The sequence below is a fragment of the Sesamum indicum genome, linkage group LG12 (genome assembly GCF_026168435.1).
Source record: "Sesamum indicum cultivar Baizhima isolate 11 linkage group LG12, ASM2616843v1, whole genome shotgun sequence".
Lineage (NCBI taxonomy): Eukaryota > Viridiplantae > Streptophyta > Magnoliopsida > Lamiales > Pedaliaceae > Sesamum > Sesamum indicum.
Genome location: NC_142668.1, coordinates 17,412,372 through 17,430,825, shown reverse-complemented (window position 1 = coordinate 17,430,825; position 18,454 = coordinate 17,412,372). Strand labels below are relative to the sequence as shown.

Genomic DNA, 18,454 nt, shown 5'->3' with positions numbered 1-18,454 from the left:
TGGTCAGTTGTGTATAATTATGAGCCACATGCATTTACTATAATTCAGTGGAAATTGGAGTTTAATTTTTATTCTAGAAAGCATATTATATCCACTTGCAATTCGTTGGAAAGTCACCTGATTGGAATGCCACTGGTTACGTTTAGAAGCATCTGAAAACTTTGAAACAGATACAGCAAGTTGTATGTATATATATGTGTGTGTTAAAAGCAAAAGCTAGTCTGAAAATTCATTTTTCTTCTATTTGAGTCATATTTCCCCTCTGAAATTATAATGAAGTGGGTTGGGCATTAAAGACCCAGTGGTCCCTAGCAAACTTTCAGTCCAATTAGCTACGCCTACTTTTCGGTTGTGCTGACATAAATTATTAACCACTAACGTGAAATCAATGGGCTTGGGCTCATTTACGGCCCCAAAATGTTAATTGAAGGCAAGCAATTGGACCCTTGTCCCCGAGGTTCCTCGAGCCTAACTTCACAATTACAACCCTGTAGCTTTCCCAGCCCTTGTGAATTACGGGCATAAACGCCCTTTCTTTCTCTCACTTGAAAAACTGCTAGTTTCTGTTCTTTTCAAATGGTGATACCACAGCTGCAAGAAGCTTCCTATCAAGAATGCTGCCGCTGCCTCCATTCCTGGTTGCTTCCACCAATAAAGTCTACTATACTGGCCACTGTTCAAGATTTTCACAGAACGTGCTACCATTGCCAAACCTAATATGCAAGAAGCGCTACCAAATACTTCAAAACTGCCCAAACACCATAGAATCCTTCAAATGCATATAGATTTTGAACTTTGCACTCAAGGCACCATATAATACCGCATGTATAGTTTCAACTTCTCAGTGTCTCTATCCTTCTAAATTACACTAATATTGATCAACTGCACAGGATAAAACATGTACTTTGTTCTGTGCTACAATGAAATCTTGAGAACTAATATATTATTAATGTGGAATAGGGAAGTTATTACTCAGCTGAGACTGCATGAATTCAGACATAAGCTGCTTTGGGTGTTCAACAGTTTTAAATTGCCCGAGATGGCGAGCATACCAACGTTACATAACAGCCTACACAATAACAGGATTTTGAAGTGACCACCCAGTTTCACAAAGAATTTATTGTATCAGTACTTGCAAGCATCTTAATAGTGTTCAAGTAAAAGAGTCGCCTAATTATGCTAATTTCTTAATAATAACTACATGCATTCATTTGTCACTGAAAAGCTTGAGTCAGAATAAATGACCCAGAATCACCTGCTTAGGTTGCAGGAGAAAATCGTTCACTGACAGGATAAAGATTGAAGGCATTTTTAACAGTTAAGGAGACAAAAAATCTTGGTGGAAAATTCTGCCAAGTTTGTAAATCAAGAACATATATTGTAGGAAGCATGGACGGGAAACGGTCAACAAGGGGAACAGAATACAAACCTAAAATATCCGTGTCTGGCCTTTCAAAATTGAAACTACAACAAGCTGCCCAGCTTCATTGTTCCCAACATGTTATGCATTCAAGGTAATAGGGTAAATAAATCATCCATGATACACATTAATATTGCAAATCAATACATGCTGCGTCAAAGATTTCATCAATCATAAATCAGAAAAACTATCTCCCATGTGGTACCGCATGATCAGTTCAACATACAAGTGTAAGTCTGCAGACTCTGCACCCACTAATACCTAGAACTGCAAATGTACATTTCCATCCACTTTCCATGTCCAAGAATTCAAAGAAGCATCAATGATTTAGAGTTTATATAGGATATCATACATAATCAGTTCATAGATGATAGAAAAACCATAAGCTAATCTAACCATCATCCTGCAAACGCCAACTATGGAACCTCTTCGATGATCCTCATGCCATAGTACAAGACTGAGAGCTACTCTTTCCCAGAATTAACGTTGCATAATCCTATTAAAATCCATCGCTCCGCCTATATCAGGAAAGCTACAACATCCGTGAATGAAACACACCCATAAAATATATTTCTTATACAAACAGTGATAGTACATCCAAGTCAGAGCTCATAACTCAGAAAAATTATCAGTTAGTTGTTTTTAGTACAAGAATCACCTTTAGAGGGCAAAACGAAAAAGGAGGGGATCGTTCAATCAGAATTCACAAGAGAAGACCTGGGACGGCAAACGCCAAGCTTCAGATTTAGAAAAGCACATATCATCCAGAGCGTCGCTCCTGCACCACCGGCACTTCGGATTCTGACCACATTCGGCGCTGGAACCCATATCGCCGCAGTCACGCTCCGGGTCGACCCGATTAGTGTTCTTTAGCGTCTTACCGTTGTCAGAGACCGGAAGTTTTGTCCTACGGATTCCGTCCCGAGCAACTCCATGAGGGACGACAGCAGCTTGTGATGGATTAGAGATACTAATCAATGTGGAGATCAGCCACAAATATAAAATTACGAATTTAATGATTTCCATTAATTAGGGTAACAGCGGAAAGATCCTACAAATAGGATTTGGGGCTGAGAAAGGAAAGAGAGTGGACGAAAGTGAGAGAAGTGGAAAACAATTCTAAGCTCAATGTAGCAATTACTTTTCTCCTGGGGACAGTTTGTAATTTACAAAAATCAAAAGACCACATTGTAAAAAGAAAAATTGCTAGGAGTTATTAAAAAAGATATGGCCCATGCAGGTCTCGAACCTGCGACCTTCGCGTTATTAGCACGACGCTCTAACCAACTGAGCTAATAGGCCGCTTCGAGAAGAGATCTCTTCAAAAGTTATATATCTTTTATTACTTCGTAATGGAAGTAGGCACGGCATCGCCAACAACTTCGCCATAAATTAATGGGGGCATGAATTTCAATTGTGTTCGCATATGGCTATTGAGTATTGACTACCAAGAAATATGATAAACTGTAGGTTCTGTTAATCTGCTCAAGCACTGGGTTTTATTGGTGATCGAGTTCCAAATCAATTCAATTTCTTTTTTTTAATTTTTTCTCCAGTAGTTGGAATCTAGGGCTAACGATTGGAATCTTTAGCCGGTTTGTTCTTCTTTGGTTGATTAGAGTGGTTGCTGCGTGGTAATTGTTTTCGAATCATGTAGTTGATTGAGCTTAGCCTTTGTTGATGAGTTCTAATATATGTGTTTGATTGGAAAAGAGCTGCTATTTAGTCTGTCATCATTTAATTTTATTTTCATTTAGTTTGTGAATAAAGTGAAAAGGAATTTAAAAGATGTATTGTTTATAACTACTAATGGAGGGGAAACGAAGCCGACACGACTTGTTTATAGTTTCCCAACTACTAATAGAAAGGGGATTAATGTGAAATTCTTCTTTACAGTCAATATATTCAGGAGTGGTTTGTCCTATTTCTCAGAACTTCTCTAGTGGAGTGGGTTCCTCCGATTGTATATGGATTGGGTCATTGTTGTATTTGTAGAAATTTTTAGCTCGTTTCCTTTTGCTTCAAAATGCTTGTACCGAGGAAAAGATAGAAACTTGATGGCTAAAGTGCTCAATAGTCTTCTCCCTCCTCATTATGTGTCTCGGGATGATGTCTATACTAATATGTAGAATTTGCTTACACTTCTGGTATACAAAAATGTATTTTGAATAGAGTAAATGATAAAATCCAATCCTTTAAAGCGAAAATATGACTTTTTCTTTGAGATTTCCTTCACTTTGTGCCTTGTCTGATGTCATCTTGCTGATGTTAGGATTGTGGATTTCCTCCAAGAAAGAGAGTGGTACTTGCTAGAGAAACCTTTACTGGTTCACGACCCAAAAAATGACTTCCCACAGAATAAAAGATTTTGAATCATTTGGAGACCATGGGAAGGATGTTTCTCGTAGTACAAGTTCCATTATCCAAGGTCAAGAATCTGTTCCTGACTTTTCACCTCAGCATGATGCGCCAGAGAGTGATGCAAAAATAAGTTCTGTGAACCAACATGATGAGCCAGAAAAGTCTTATGTTGAATTGGCTCTGGTCAGAGATTCTATCGACCAAAATATGGCCAAAACTGAAAACCTTGACCCTGAGTCTTCACGTGATGAGGCAGGTCATTCAGATTATGAAGGGGAGTGCAATACTGAAGATGGAGAACTGGCTCTACAAATATCCAGAACTAAGGGATCTGATTCTTCATTAATTGAAAAAGATGGAAGAAAGAGCTGCGTTCTGAATGAACAAACAAGTAATACGAGTATTTGTGGAACTATTTCGCCTCAACGTATAGCAACTGATAATAACCAGAAAGGAGATTCAGATTCCATGAACCGTGAAGAAGGAAAGTACTTTTGTTATGAGACACCCCTGTACGAAGAAACTGGGATTTGGATACCTGTTTCTGTTCCTCCAATGACAGATAAGGAGTATGAAGAATGGACCAGAGGGGTATGCTCAAATGGTGGATATATTCCGGGAGAAAATATGGGTTGGGGTCAATGCTTCGAGGAAGATAAAGAATTGACCATGTGGGATGTGGTGGTGGAGATGTTGCTTGTAGCGCGTGGAAAAGTGACTGCTCTTGCTTCGGGGGATATTGCACAAGTTTCATGGATATCCACCCACCTAATTGAGCAAGCATGGAAGGAGATGGCTCAAACCTTGACAGAGGCCAATTTTAGTAACACCCAGGAAATTCTTGAATCAGAGCCACCTAAATGGTTACCTGACAGCGCAGCTTCTTCCTGTATGCTTTGTAGTGTGAGGTTTCATCCGATCATGTGCACAAGGCATCATTGTCGGTTTTGTGGTGGAATCTTTTGTAGCGATTGCACCAAAGGAAGGAGCTTATTGCCCAAAAATTTTCGCACTGGGGATCCACAACGAGTTTGTGATGTATGCTGTGTCCGCCTTGAGTCTGTGCAGCCATACTTAATGGACCAAGTAAGTCGTGCTGCGCAGCTACCAACACATGACCTGACAGACTTAAGCACCTTAAGATCCTGGGTGAACTTTCCATGGGGACAGTCAATGGAGTATGAGATTTACAAGGCCACAAACACACTTCGAGGCTATGCTACGGTATGAATTTGATTCCAGAGTTTAATCTTATTTCATTTTCTATTTGAATCATTAAGATACAAGCCTGAGGAATATGTATTTAGAGGCCCAATCATTAAGAACGTTCTTCTATTTGAATGGGGATGGAGTTGTAGGCAAGAGTTGAAACTATGGTTATTTAATGTCATTTTCCCTTCCGGAGTACAAAACTAAGGGTTAAGAATCATTCTCTGGTTCATAATATATATATGTATGGGAAGTAAGTAATGTCTACATAAGAGATCATCGTAGCGAATTTGGAAAGAAGAGTTAGCAGCTCTTATTATCAAATCATGGATGGTGGAACTATGAATTAGCTACTTAGGCTCTTTAACAAAAATCCCGACTGTGAAAAATTGATCTTATGTGAATAGTAACTTTGAGAATGTGGAAACAGGCCGCTTATCTTTCTTCCCTGTAAAGCATGTTATTGCTCTGGCAATGTTGTTGTCCTAATAGACTATATAGCTTAAATTTCTTCTGCATTTGTAAATTTTTAGGTTGGTTCCTTGACACCAGAGAAGAGAATTCCAGAAGCCATTTTGCATGATGCAAAAGGTCTGGCTATACTTACAGTTGCGAAAGTTGGAATGGTGGCCACCTATAATATTGGAACTGGCCTGGTGGTTGCTCTTAGGGACGATGGGTCATGGTCTCCACCGTCTGCCATTTCTACCTTTGGCGTAGGCTGGGGAGTTCAGGTGTAGTAAATTTGCAAGGATTTTTTCCGAAGCTAATGACGACGTCATGTTGATGTGCTTCTACTTGATATTTCTTTAACGTCATTTACTGCTAAATTGATGTTCTAGTGGTTTATGGTTGAAGATGTAATGATGTTTGGATGTCCTTGAAAGATTGTCATTTCTTCATAATTTCAATTCAAATCTGAGTTTACATGGTTGTATGTGTGTTTCCTCTGTTACTTTTTTGGAAGTCATGTATACTGTTTGATGACAATGGTGGAGCTTTGGGAAGTTCGCAATTTTGCTGTTTGTATATCCCTGGCTTCATTTATTGTTGAGCTTTTTATATGATGTCGTGTTAATTTAGCTTTTATATTCTTTTGCAGGCTGGGGGAGAGTTGACTGACTTCATTATTGTACTGAGAACAAATGAAGCAGTGCAAACCTTCTGCAGTGATGCACATATCTCGATAGGAGCTGGTTTGAGTGCTGCAGTAGGAATCATAGGACGTACTGCGGAAGCTGATATTAGGGCTGGTCCCAGTGGATTTGCTGCTTGTTATACATATAGCTGCAGTAAAGGTTATTCTCTGTCTGGTCTATTTTCCTTTATTCTTTTCCCCTTTTAATTAGATGGTTTGAAGTAATTCTCATAAATTGGTTTCTTGATAAGGTAAGTGGTCTCTTTCTTGTTAACTTGTTCTTTAAAGGAGGGAGGATGAACAGAAATGTGAATGTACGTATTTTATGCCTGTTACTTCAGAATACTGGAAGGGCTGAAACTCTCGTACACCATAGATATATTTATGTTGAGGTTGATTAATTAAATGAGGATTGTAGGAAATATACTGAGCCTACTGGCATTTGGAGGTTCCATAATTTGAATCAGAAAATGAGTTGGATAGTGAATCTCCAACATATCAGAGTATTACTTGATCGTTGCTACTTTTGTAATTCACAAAATGCTAATAGCAAAGTCGTTGGTTTTCTGAATGCAGGTGCTTTTGTTGGGTGCTCTCTAGAAGGGAGTGTGCTCACAACTCGAGTAAGAGAGAATTCCAGATTTTACGGTAGCCAGTCAATAAATGCAACAGAGATTCTTCTTGGTTCATTGCCTCGACCACCTGCTGCAGCTACTCTGTATCGTGCATTAGGAGACTTGTATATGCAGCTTGGGAGGTGAATGTGCTGGTGAGATAGATTGTTTATATGTAACTTGGAGTTGGGAATGATGGCAAAGGTAATTTGTAAATCTGCCCTATTCTCACCATGATTCTTTAGTTGTATATAATCAATTGCTGTACAGCATGATTTTAAGATGATGATTGATAGGGGAGGCGGTGGGATAGTGTACATAGGGCAAGTGTTAATGCCAGGGAAGTGCATTCACCTATTATTTGTTTGTTTCTTAACTTATCCCTGTATGAATTCCGTTATCAGTACGTGGTCATATGCTTGGAGATGCGCAGGTCTTAAATGTTGTATAAATTGGCTCAAGAGTAATAGCAACCAGACGTTAATGCTGCGTTCTTAAATGAATGGCGACTATTTCTGCTTTTGCTTTTCTTTTCTTTATACTAGCGCACAGCACACATCAGAGTGTGCAAAAATATTTTAAAAGATATAAATAATTAATATTGTTATTAATAAATCGGTTATCAATTATGAATAGTGGTTCTAAAAGCATAAAACTGCCAAAATTAAATTGAGAAAGTTTGAGGAGTATCTTAATAAATTCATTAAAAAATGTTGAAATTACTATTATTATTAAATTTTATTAAAGAAAAAAATGAATTAAATAATAAGTTTGATTATTCGAAAGTTGGTAGGACATGTAGTTCTTTAAATGAATCAAGAGTGCCAAGTGTCTAATCTAAATTGCGGATTAAAAGCGTTTCGTCATTTGATTATTACCATTGCAACTCCGGTCCAGTGTCGAAGGCAAACAGCCTTCGGCATAGGAAATGGAAAATAGAACAAGAAAGAAAGCCAATACGCACAATCATGTCCTAGAAACTCTGCAAGTACACATCTTCGCTCAAACCTTTTAAGGTTGTCTTTCATTTTCCATGGCCGTTAATTGATTAATTCTTGCTGTTCAGCTACGACTAATATCTCTCCTTTGTGAGCGTTCAAGGGGGTGTAGTGAGCGAACCCCGCTCGAGGTACATGCTTGCGTTTCTCTTTCTTCTTCGGCTCCTTTTTCTCTTCCCGACCCTTTCTTTTGCTGTTGAGGGAATGATCCGATGCGTACAATTCCTCAATGCGGATGGAATTATGGGAACGCATGAGTAAATCCTTCATAGTTCTAGGGGGCTTGCCGGCTATGGATTCCTTGAATCTTCTTGGTAGCAGGTTTTGTTGGACAATACTGGCCAAAAACTCATGATTAACATGGGGAACCTCACGCACTGCGTCCATGAACCTTTGCATGTAGTCTCTCAGAGTCTCACCCTCCATTTGGCGGTAAATAGAAATGCAACCGTTTTTTGAACTTTTTTATTTATGGAGAAGTGATACAAGAAACGTTGAACCAACTACTCGAGGCTAGAAATAGTTCCAGCGAGCAGTTGGTTGAATTAGGCTAATGCACGTTTTGAGAGCGTAGTGCGGAAGACCTTGCAGTTGCAGCGTTACTCAGATCGTACTAATCAATCTTATCTTAAAATTTGTCCAAGCGTTCTTGTGGGCCTCCTATCCTATCATATTTCGATAAGTTCGACACTTTGAGACCTGCTGGGAGCGCTTAAGCCAGAATGCTCGGGGGAAACAGGCTACGTCTTTGAGGTGCCACAACTAACGACAAGTAGGAATCCTCGGCTCCCCTAGGTGGTGGGGGGCGGAAGATTCTCGATTATGGAGATTATGATATTGAGTTTGTGCGACTTCAGGTCTGGAGATCCTGTTATTCACTTCCTCTCGCCTCTGCTCCTCCTCCTTCGGAGCCGAGGATAATTCTCGACTTCTGCGAGGGGAAGGAGGTGGCGGGTTCACAGGTTGTTGCGCTATAAATTGGGCCACGGCTTGTGCCGCAGTTTGAGTAGACACGTCGCGTATCAGGGCTAACAAAGCTTCTTGCGTCTGTTGAATCATCGATTCTTGGGGTGGAGCTTCCGAGGGGAGTACTGTCGTCGGAGGAGCAGGCGGAGATTGTCGATGCGGTGGGCGGATTTCCCCGTCGAGGGGTGCTTGCTCATATGTTAGGGAATTTTCTTCTAAATTTAAAAGTTATTCACTAAAAAAACATACTTGCAATAATAGTTTCAAATACATTAATTCGAAATGTGTAATTAAAATGTTAAGAATAAAATTTATCCAATAAGTAAATTATAAGCCAAACAATGCTTTGAAATAAATAAACTGGATAAAGACATATATATATAGCATAAATTATTATCAATTCTATTAAATTACAAATACCAAGAATCCAACTTTTAATTGAGTCAATAACATTTCAGTAGATAAATATAATTTTTATAATTTAAAAAATTTGTAAATTCCCTAATTTATAAATAATATTTTTTTTATAATTGATACTAAATACTGTAGTTTTTGTTGCATGACCTTTTAAACAAAATCAATAATAAGTATGTACGGATATAAAAAATATATATATATTTATAATTTTAAATATATATTTATAATTATAAAAAACTTTATAGAAGTTCATTGTAGTTTAACTTAATAATAATTATAACAATAGATGACATTAAAGAAATAAAAACGTGATATGATAAGTATAAATCAACCAATAATGTTAGTTATAGTAATATTTCATAAGTAAGTTCAAAGTAGTGGAGAACAACATAATTATGAAATTTATTTATGGAGATTTTTTTTTTGGTTCAATCACCAAAAAAATTCTTGTTTTTTAAATATATGTGGGTAAATTAATATTAACATTCATTGAAATTAAGTTCAAATATATCAATACTTTTTTGTTATTTATAAAATTATAAATTCACCCTCCTAAAAAAGTGTTAATATATTATATTTTAGAAAAAATTGTATGAATTTTTTACCACCGAATAGAAAGTGTACTTATAATGACAATTGCAATCTAACAGAGTATTAGTGTAATTTTATACATGCCAAATAATAATTGGAAGCCCAAGTTATGGCAAACTCATTTTATCCATTAAGGCCCATATTTATTTATTATTGGGCCTTAGATTAAAAGAGAGTGACCGGCCTAGTCCAAACTGCAAATTTTATTACCGTTATAAGCCCAAACACTCAAACTCTATAAAATCGAATATCAGTTGAAAGATTGAGTAATAGAAGAGAAAACAAAACTTAGTCGTTCTATTTCATCGGCGGCATCAGTTCTCAACCGCCTTACTCCGCCGACAGCCACCAGTCTCCAACCTCAGTTTCCTCTTTCCTTAAATGGGTACTTCTTGAAAGTGATCAACTCAAAGCAAGTGAGTTTTTTTTTCCTTTTTTAAGTTTCTTGATTTAGGGTTCTTGCATTATGAAATTAAAATGCATTAATTCGAAATGTGTAATTAAAATATTAAGAATAAAATGTATCTAATAAGTAAATTATAAGCCATATAATGCTTAAAAATAAATAAATTGAATAAAGACATATATATATATAGCATAGATTATTATTAATTATATTAAATTATAAATACCAACTTAATCATATTTATATGATTATGATCACTTCACGCAATAAAATTATTTATAAATGAATCCAACTTTTAATTGAGTCAATAACATTTGAATAGATAAATATAATTTTTATAATTTAAAAATTTTGTAAATTAATTAATTTAAGAATAATATTTTTTTATAATTGATATTAAACGCTATAGTTTTTGTTACATGACCTCTCAAATAAAATCAATAATAAATATGTACGTACATAAAAAAAAATTATGATATAAACATAAATATAATGAAATAAAAAATATTATAGCGTTAATTGATGGACAAAATCGAATTTTAAAAATTATGAAAGGTTTTTATATAAAATTACTCAAATTATAAAAACTAATTGATGTGAATTTTGAAAGAGATAGTTTATCCATTAAGGCCACCGGCTCAGCCTAATTGAAAGTGAGTTGTAAAACTGCAAATTTGTTACCGTTGTGAAATGTACAACACACACTAAAACAGACACTATAAATCATAGAAAAATATCAGTTGAAAGTAAAAAAGAAAAAGTAGCAAAAAATATAGAAAAACAAAATTTGTTCATTCTATTTCAATGGTGGCATCAGTCGTGAAGATTTTAGACAACCGCCTTCCTCCGCTGACTGAATTATTTATTTAAATGAATTAAACTTATAACTGAGTCAATAACATTTGAACAGATAAATATAATTTTTATAATTTAAAGAATTTGTAAATTCATTAATTTAAAAATAATATTTTTTTTATAATTGATACTAAACACTGTAGTTTTTGTTGCATGACTTCTTAAACAAAATCAATAATAAGTATGTATGTACATAAAAAAAGAAAAATATGATGAAATAATGATAAGTATAATAAAATAAAAAAAATTATATGGTATCTATTAATTGATGGACAAAACGAGTTTTAAAAACTGAGAAAGGTTTTTGTATTAAATTACTTGAATTATAAAACCTAATTGATGTAAATTTTGAAAGATTTATAGTAAAAAAATAATTCGAAATTTAACATAAATGGATGGATTAAAAAAAGTAAAAAATAATGATGACAAATAATAATTAATAAAAATTAATGTAATTAACTATTTATATTTATAGAACTAAATATATATGGCAAATAAGATCAAAAAACTTATCCATTAAGGCCCAACAAAGTGTGACCGGCCCAGCCCAGTGGAAATTTTATTATCGTTATAAAATACAAAAACACACACTAAAACCATATATATATAAAAAAAAAAAAAGCCAAGAAAATCGTTCCATTTCAACGGCACATCAATTCTCAACATTTCAGCAGCCGCGCCTTCCTCCGCAGACACCCACCAGTCGCCTTCCTCCGCTGACACCCACCATTCTCCAACATCAGTTTCTTCTTTCTTTCAGTATGTACTTCTTGATCAAAGCAAGTGAGTTTTTCTTTTCGTTTTTAAGTTTCTTGATTTAGGGTTCTTGCTTTGTGAAATTAAATGTATCTTGTTTAAATGAATTTGTCTGCCCAATGGAAAACTTGGTATGATGACTACTTAAAGATCACAAATTCTTGAAGTACACGGTCTTACTCTGTTTTTTTTTTCTTTATGGTGTTGGTGAATTATTTCAAGGTTCTTGAAATTCAACTACTACATGGGTTCTCTAGTACGCCGTGGATTACTATTGCGGGGGACAAAGGTGCGGGACTTAAATGCAAGGATGCCGGTGAAGATAGTTTTGTTGGTTCAGAACTTGCGAGGAGAATAGCCAAGACGGCTCCCATCATTGGAGGTTCTGAGGCCTCTTCCCTTTTGGTATGGTTGTTTTTTTATTTGATTACTGTATTGATTTTGTTGTGATTTTTATTGCTACACTGGATAAAATGGTGAGAAAATGGTGGTGTTAGTTCCTAACATTCTATGTTGAAGTTGTACACGGGTTTGTAATTCTGGCATCAGCAACTCCCAATAATAAAATTTTCAAGACATGACCGAGGAAATTGCTGGAACTACTTTTAAGGAACTTCCCTGAAAATTATTTCCAAGTCTCTTGACTATGTTTAACTGCTTCTCCTTTCAAGAAAAAAGTAAGTCAAGTTGGTGAATTGATCTTCATTTTCAAGAAAATGTGTTCTTGGGATAGTGTTCTTTTGGTGGAACTGTCCCTTGTATCCTTTCTTTGCTTTAAAATCATGTGCAAGGATGAGCTGCAGTCTTTCTTTCATGTCATTTTCAGAATGCGGGAATAAGCAATTGTAATTACAGGTAAGTTGCATGTTTTGTTCTTGTATATGGTGCATCATGTATTTACTCTTGTTTGTTGAAAGATGTGTAGTGAAGAACTGTTAAGTTTATTCTCATTGTTTTCTTTGGTTCTTCGACAATTGCAGGCCATATTTGTTGCTGCATAAAGCTGCTGTTCTTTAGCAATCTCTCGTGAGACGTATTCCCTAAACATGCTATTCTAGCCTTTGTAAGGACACGAATTATTGGTTCTTCTTTCTCAGCCGTGTGTGCTTGCACGGATGCATATATATAGATCTATATGTCTATATATGTTTTGTCAGTTTTTCTAATATACAGATTGTTTCTTTGTTTCAGTCTGGTCGGAAAGGAACAGTTTTGGATTTGGCGAAGTTTGTCGACAAGGGTCTCCAAATCAAGTTAACTGGTGGAAGACAAGGTCAGTTATGTGTAAATTTGATTGGTTTGGAAATTCAGGCCATGTCTTTGTTCAGTTGTGAATGCATTGGTTCTAATATTTCTGTTCAGAAACTGTTGTGCTTATGATTGTCTTTTCTTGGTTTTATCTGGTCATTTTCCACTCTTAGTGACATTAATTTACCATTGAAATCCCTGATCCTCAGAATGCAATCAACAGCAGTGGCCTATTTGAATCTCAAACAATTTTGTTCCCCGGATTACTGCAATTAAATCCTCCTTAAGATTTCACTATTTACAGTTTAATTGTTGCTTTGTTTTGACTTATCATTTTCCAAAACGTCTGCAATGTGTTCTGCATGCATATATTTTCCCGTCCCTTTTCTTAAGTTTTGACTGATCAGTACGCTTGTGTTAATTGCAAGACTTTATCAAATTGCGATGAGTGTTCATGACATAGTCACTTTGTTTCTCCAAATCTGCCATGAGGATCTACAGGCTTTTGTTTGGATTGTCATCTTGGTGTGTTGGGTGATCTTCCTACCATTGAGATAGGAAAGAATGTGACTGCAGCAATAATATAAATGTATGCATTTTCTGTTTCAGAAAGTTCTTTACTTGAAGTTATATAATCTAAATGAATGCAAAAATGTAATGGAAGTGATTTTCTTGTTTTGGGAAAAGGTTATTTGCATTGATGTAAAAGAATCATACGTACACTTACAAGCTTTTCACAAAAGATTTTTTTGGAAATGATTTCTACCTTTGTGAGAGGCTAGTGATATTTTAAGCTTTCTGAAAATTGCTGCCAAATGATCCTTGGTTCACGTAGGACTTTGGTGCTGAAACCTTTTGGCTCCACTTATTAACACATGGAGCTATATGAGCAAGATGCTGATGTTGTCAATTGCACAATCTAGAGTAAGACTACTGCTTGAAGGTAATGGAAAGCCATGTATATCTTCACTTTGATTAGTGAATCTGTGTCTACTTGAGGAGCAGTAAGTAACATTATGTTTACTGATCAATTTGCCTACTTCACCTCTTATTGCATATATGTGATCCACTGATGGCTAAGTGTAATCCGTCCATTCTCTCTTGCTCTTATTTGAACTTGACTTTAAGTATCTTAATATTCTCTTGGGACTATGATGAAACTTCCTAAGTATTTTACTCTTATATGTAATCCGCTGAAAGCTAAGTGCCATCATCCACTCTCCCTTACTCGTACTTTAACTTGACTTCAAGTATTATAATATTCTCTTAGGACAGTGATATTTTAACTTCCTAGACCAATTAATGGACAGACAGAATATTTTCTCTCAAGTGCCATATAGAAAAGTATCTTGTTTATGCGGTATCTATTTTATGCCTTTAAATTAGAGCATGTCGCAATTATGTATCTGTGTTGTTTTCTTTTGTGCCTTAATGATTCTATCTTAATGCAAGGAATAGATGTCATACTATTTATAATCTCTTCAAGAAGTACTGTTGTTACTGGTAATCTAGCACGAATTCTTTTATATGCGAGTTTTATTGTTACTTGTCATAAATCATTTTTCAGTAATATGTATAATATGCATTTATTTGATTCTACAAGTGAAGCATGTCAGTTGGTATGTGTGATTCATTACTTGTCTTTTACAAGAGCGAGGGCCAGAGTTTGAAATTGATTTGCCAATTCTATGCGAAGTAGATAACCTCATATCGATAAATATTGTGCGAATCAAAAGGTTAAGTAGGATTTAAATGCTCAGTTGAAACATATGTTGGCTGCTAAAGTATGCTATTTGACGACATTTTAGAACCTAATGGTAGCCTACCTATCTTCATATTCCTCTATTCTAGTTTCTAGCTCAAAAGTAACCAGTGCCCCTATTAATTCTTCTTTGTCAATTTTTCTTCCGTGTTTTGAAATCAAGGTGGTTGAACCATTGATTTTACTTGTATAATTCAAACCCAATTGTATTGCTCTAATTTCTTTGAAAAGTCACAAAATCACCATTCTCGTTTGGAAAGAAAATAATTATGGGTTTTGAGGCTGCTCAAAATGTGAAGGGTGCGAGGTTAGAGTTGAGACCTAAATTGGAGAATAAACCCTCCTCTTTTTTCGTAAATTTATTCTTGGTTCATTTATTGTGTTGGGTTCTCTTTTCATGCGCTTGCCTTAAAATTTTTTGTTCGTAATGCATTTGACATTCTTGTATGAATTTACAAAATTCATGTTGGTTCATGTTATTAACCTCTTGTTTTTGCAGGCGTATCATAGAAAATGCGTTGAAAAATCTATATCATTCGATCATGAATTATTTTATTTGTGAACTTTGAAAATTAAATGCTATACTAAAATGCCTAACTGTTGTCTAGATGCCAATTTAAAATTTGTTTTTCAAGAGGACTTGGTAAATATTTTGTGAGTACTATATATTTTCATGAGTCGATAAATGGTTTTTGAGGAACACAGAGTTTTGCTAACTTAAATTGTGTTTGAAGAACCTTTAATATTACTGGAAATTGGTTTCCTTGTCAACTGTTCTTCTGTTATCAATTAATGTTCTCAAAATCAGCTTTTATATTTTACTCAAAGATTTGTTTTTCTTGTCAAGTGTTTTATAATAAACTCATTTTTTCAAAATCAGCTTGAACTTACAATAATGAAGAAAAATTAGCAAAATATTTTGATTAGCAATAGATGAATTCATTTAATTGTTTTTGGATAAATGCATGACAAGTCATATGTTTTGGACTTTAAGTGAAGTTTTTTTTGTTGAATTTTAATTTTATAAAAGTAATCGACTTTGAAACAGTTTTTGAAGTTTTTTTGGAACATTTTAAAAAGCATTCAGTTTACTATTTTTGGTCAAATTGCATTCATTGCCATATTTGTTCAGATTTTCAAGAAATATATTATTAACTTTTCTTTTGACAAATGATTATCGTGCTGAAACTTGTTAAGATGTGTTGAAAATTCTTTCAAGATATTTGACCAATAATTTAAAAAACGATAATGAGATTGGCATCTAGAACAGTTATGCAATTTATTATATGTATGTTATTTTTCAAAGTTCACAAATGAACTAATTTGTGATTGTATGCTATAGAATTTCCAACAATACTTTGATACGCCTGCAAAGTTGAGATGTCGATGATATGAACAAATATGGTGTTTCTGTAAAATTTGTACAAGAATCTTAAATGTACGACAAACAAAAAGTTTTGATAAAGCGACATGGGAACAAAACCTAATATAATGAACAAACCGAGAATAAACCAAGAAAAGTAATGGAGGGTTACTTCTTGTTTACGTCTCAACTCCAACTCTCTTGCGCCTGTCATATTTAAAGCGGTCTCAGACTTCGTAATTGCATCGCTTCCAAATTAGAATGTTGAGTACGTGAGTGTTTCATAGAAATTAGACACTTTTGGGTTTGAATTATACAAAGTAAATTGCAATGGTTTCAACCTTACTTGATTTCTAAATATGGGAAAAATTGATAAAGAAGCAATTGATAAGGTCAAAGGTTGCTTTTTTGGCTAGAAAATAGTAGAGAGGAATATATGGATATATAGGTTATTATGTGGTTCTAGATGTTGTCGAAGATGCACTCTTCTTTTAGCAGCCAATATGTGACAATTGGGTGTTTAATTAGTTCTTAGAGAGAAGATGTTATTTATTTAAGTTGTTATTGCATGTCGTTATGTTGCGCGTTTTTCTCTTTAATTGTTGATTCTGTACACATTTTCTTGTTTGTTTATTTCATTCTAACAACTTAATGCTGGTGAAGACAGCTTTCACGACGATCAGGTTCAAGTAATTTGGAGTATGAGTCTTTTGCACCAGAGTATCAACCCTCCTGGGTTCTCCAAGAATCGGCAGCCACCTATGTGAAGAGTCTATTGTAAATAAGAATTAAGTGTGTATGGCAGTACTTCGGCCTTCTTTGTATTGTGGCTCCAATAAGACCGCCTTGTTTCTTAGCCAAAGAAATAAAAGTTTTGATTCGAAACCAATTTCTAGTTGTATATTTATTACTTGATCAAAATCAAATCAACCATATACACAAGTTGGTACATCATTGAAGCTCAAATCAACTATTTTTTGAGAATTCTTTTCTTTTTATTTTTCCTAATACTGCTTACAATTGGAACATTTTCAAACTCTATTCTCCATACGGAAAAAACACTGCCAATCAAAAATAAATAAAAGAAAATAGAACTTTTGTAGTATACAATCATCATCAACAAACTAAAAAGAAAATAATAATATTAACAAACTCAATTGTAAAATAAAAATAATTAGTCAAAATTCTTTATTTTGGATTGTTTTAGTAAGAAGTTTCATTTAATAAAAGATTAACAATATAACTCAAAAAGAGCACAAAATGAAAGTGTACCCCGTTAAAGGTACTAATGTTTTCTTACAATAGAAATAAACACTCAAAACATTCTCACTATTTTATATTTAATCATAAGTACAATTATTAGAATTCTCGAAATGATACATCCATTATATTATGAAAAAATTTATAATCTAAAAATATTAATATTAAAATAAAATTAATTAGTCGGAAATCACTTGATTTAAATTTTTCAACAATACGTTTAATTTAATAAAATTGAGGATACTTATCCAATGTTATATTTTTATTTTTTTGAAGTTTGGGTTAGTATTTATATGTTACTCATATGCTATTCATTTAAATTTTAATGTGCCCTAGTAATTGTTTTTTTTTATATAAATATTTATGATCTTTCCTAGCAAATTAAGCATGTTGAAATATTATGATATTTAGTTGGATATATCATTCATATTTTAAGTACTTTAGAGGAATTAGAAGTATCATACATTTTTCTTCTTTATTAGAATTAAATATTATAGTTGATTCATTATGTTTTCGTTTAGAATCGTTTTAGTTTCTCACGTTCATTTCATGATGTTAACATCCCTAAACTTGAATTTTGTCTTAAATTGATCCTTCTGACAATATTATAACTGGGAATAAAATGACCAGTTTAGACTTTTTTTTTTCTCACTTCAGTTCCTAAATTTGTAAGTTGTCAACTAGTAGTTAGTGCCACTACAAATATAGGAAATCAGATTCATAGATTGGTGATTTGTTCACATTTTATAGCTCAAATTTGTATATATGTACTATAAAAAAAAACTTTATTTAAATCAGGTTCGATCAAAATAAAATAAATATGATATATTTGACGTGTAATGGATCACTTCCCTTAAATTGCACATCAATTCCACGACAAATGTATTATATTTACTGTGTAATTGATTTATGTTTGAGCTAACTCGATTTAAATTAAAAAATTTATATGCACAACAACGCTCCTCGTGATACATTGTGATGGGGATAATTCCTTGTAATGTATCTTCCAAGGGCAAAATAGTTACTTTGCATTATACTTTTTATTTAATTGACTGATTTTGTTATGTTTTTATTTTTGGGTTATTTGTTT

General features: G+C 34.2%; 1 protein-coding gene, 1 long non-coding RNA gene and 1 other non-coding gene across 11 annotated transcripts; 2 read left to right on the top strand and 1 right to left on the bottom strand.

The window, feature by feature from the left end:
• Positions 1-2,648: 2,648 nt before the first annotated feature.
• Positions 2,649-2,722, bottom strand: TRNAI-AAU (transfer RNA isoleucine (anticodon AAU)). Its single transcript has one exon. It is a non-coding gene; the product is annotated as a tRNA-Ile (tRNA).
• Positions 2,723-2,764: 42 nt separating this feature from the next.
• Positions 2,765-7,241, top strand: LOC105179956 (uncharacterized). Of its 2 annotated transcripts, none has more exons than XM_011103618.3 (5): positions 2,765-2,886; positions 3,693-5,005; positions 5,524-5,724; positions 6,093-6,288; positions 6,705-7,241. In XM_011103618.3, the coding sequence occupies exons 2-5, from the start codon at positions 3,764-3,766 to the stop codon at positions 6,887-6,889; spliced, it is 1,824 nt and encodes a 607-aa protein (XP_011101920.1). In that variant the 5' UTR covers positions 2,765-2,886; positions 3,693-3,763; the 3' UTR covers positions 6,890-7,241. The 2 variants fall into 2 exon arrangements, with proteins under 2 accessions (XP_011101920.1, XP_011101917.1); XM_011103615.3 differs by having other exon boundaries at positions 2,834-3,054.
• A 4,351-nt stretch (positions 7,242-11,592) lies between these two features.
• On the top strand, positions 11,593-16,993 carry LOC148784938 (uncharacterized). Of its 8 annotated transcripts, XR_016063165.1 has the most exons (7): positions 11,593-11,758; positions 11,954-12,586; positions 12,712-12,794; positions 12,923-13,004; positions 13,481-13,568; positions 13,815-13,922; positions 16,772-16,993. It is a non-coding gene; the product is annotated as an uncharacterized LOC148784938 (long non-coding RNA). The 8 variants fall into 8 exon arrangements; XR_016063164.1 differs by lacking the exon at positions 13,481-13,568 and having other exon boundaries at positions 11,954-12,136; positions 12,558-12,586; positions 13,815-16,993; XR_016063159.1 differs by lacking the exon at positions 13,481-13,568.
• The last annotated feature ends 1,461 nt before the right edge of the window (positions 16,994-18,454 follow it).

Excerpts from the sequence above, each read along its gene's own strand:
- LOC105179956 (XM_011103618.3), top strand. The coding sequence starts at position 3,764 with ATGACTTCCCACAGAATAAAAGATTTTGAATCATTTGGAGACCATGGG. Across the intron at positions 5,006-5,523 it reads CACTTCGAGGCTATGCTACG|GTTGGTTCCTTGACACCAGA; the intron begins GTATGAATTTGA and ends GTAAATTTTTAG. Across the intron at positions 5,725-6,092 it reads GCGTAGGCTGGGGAGTTCAG|GCTGGGGGAGAGTTGACTGA; the intron begins GTGTAGTAAATT and ends ATTCTTTTGCAG.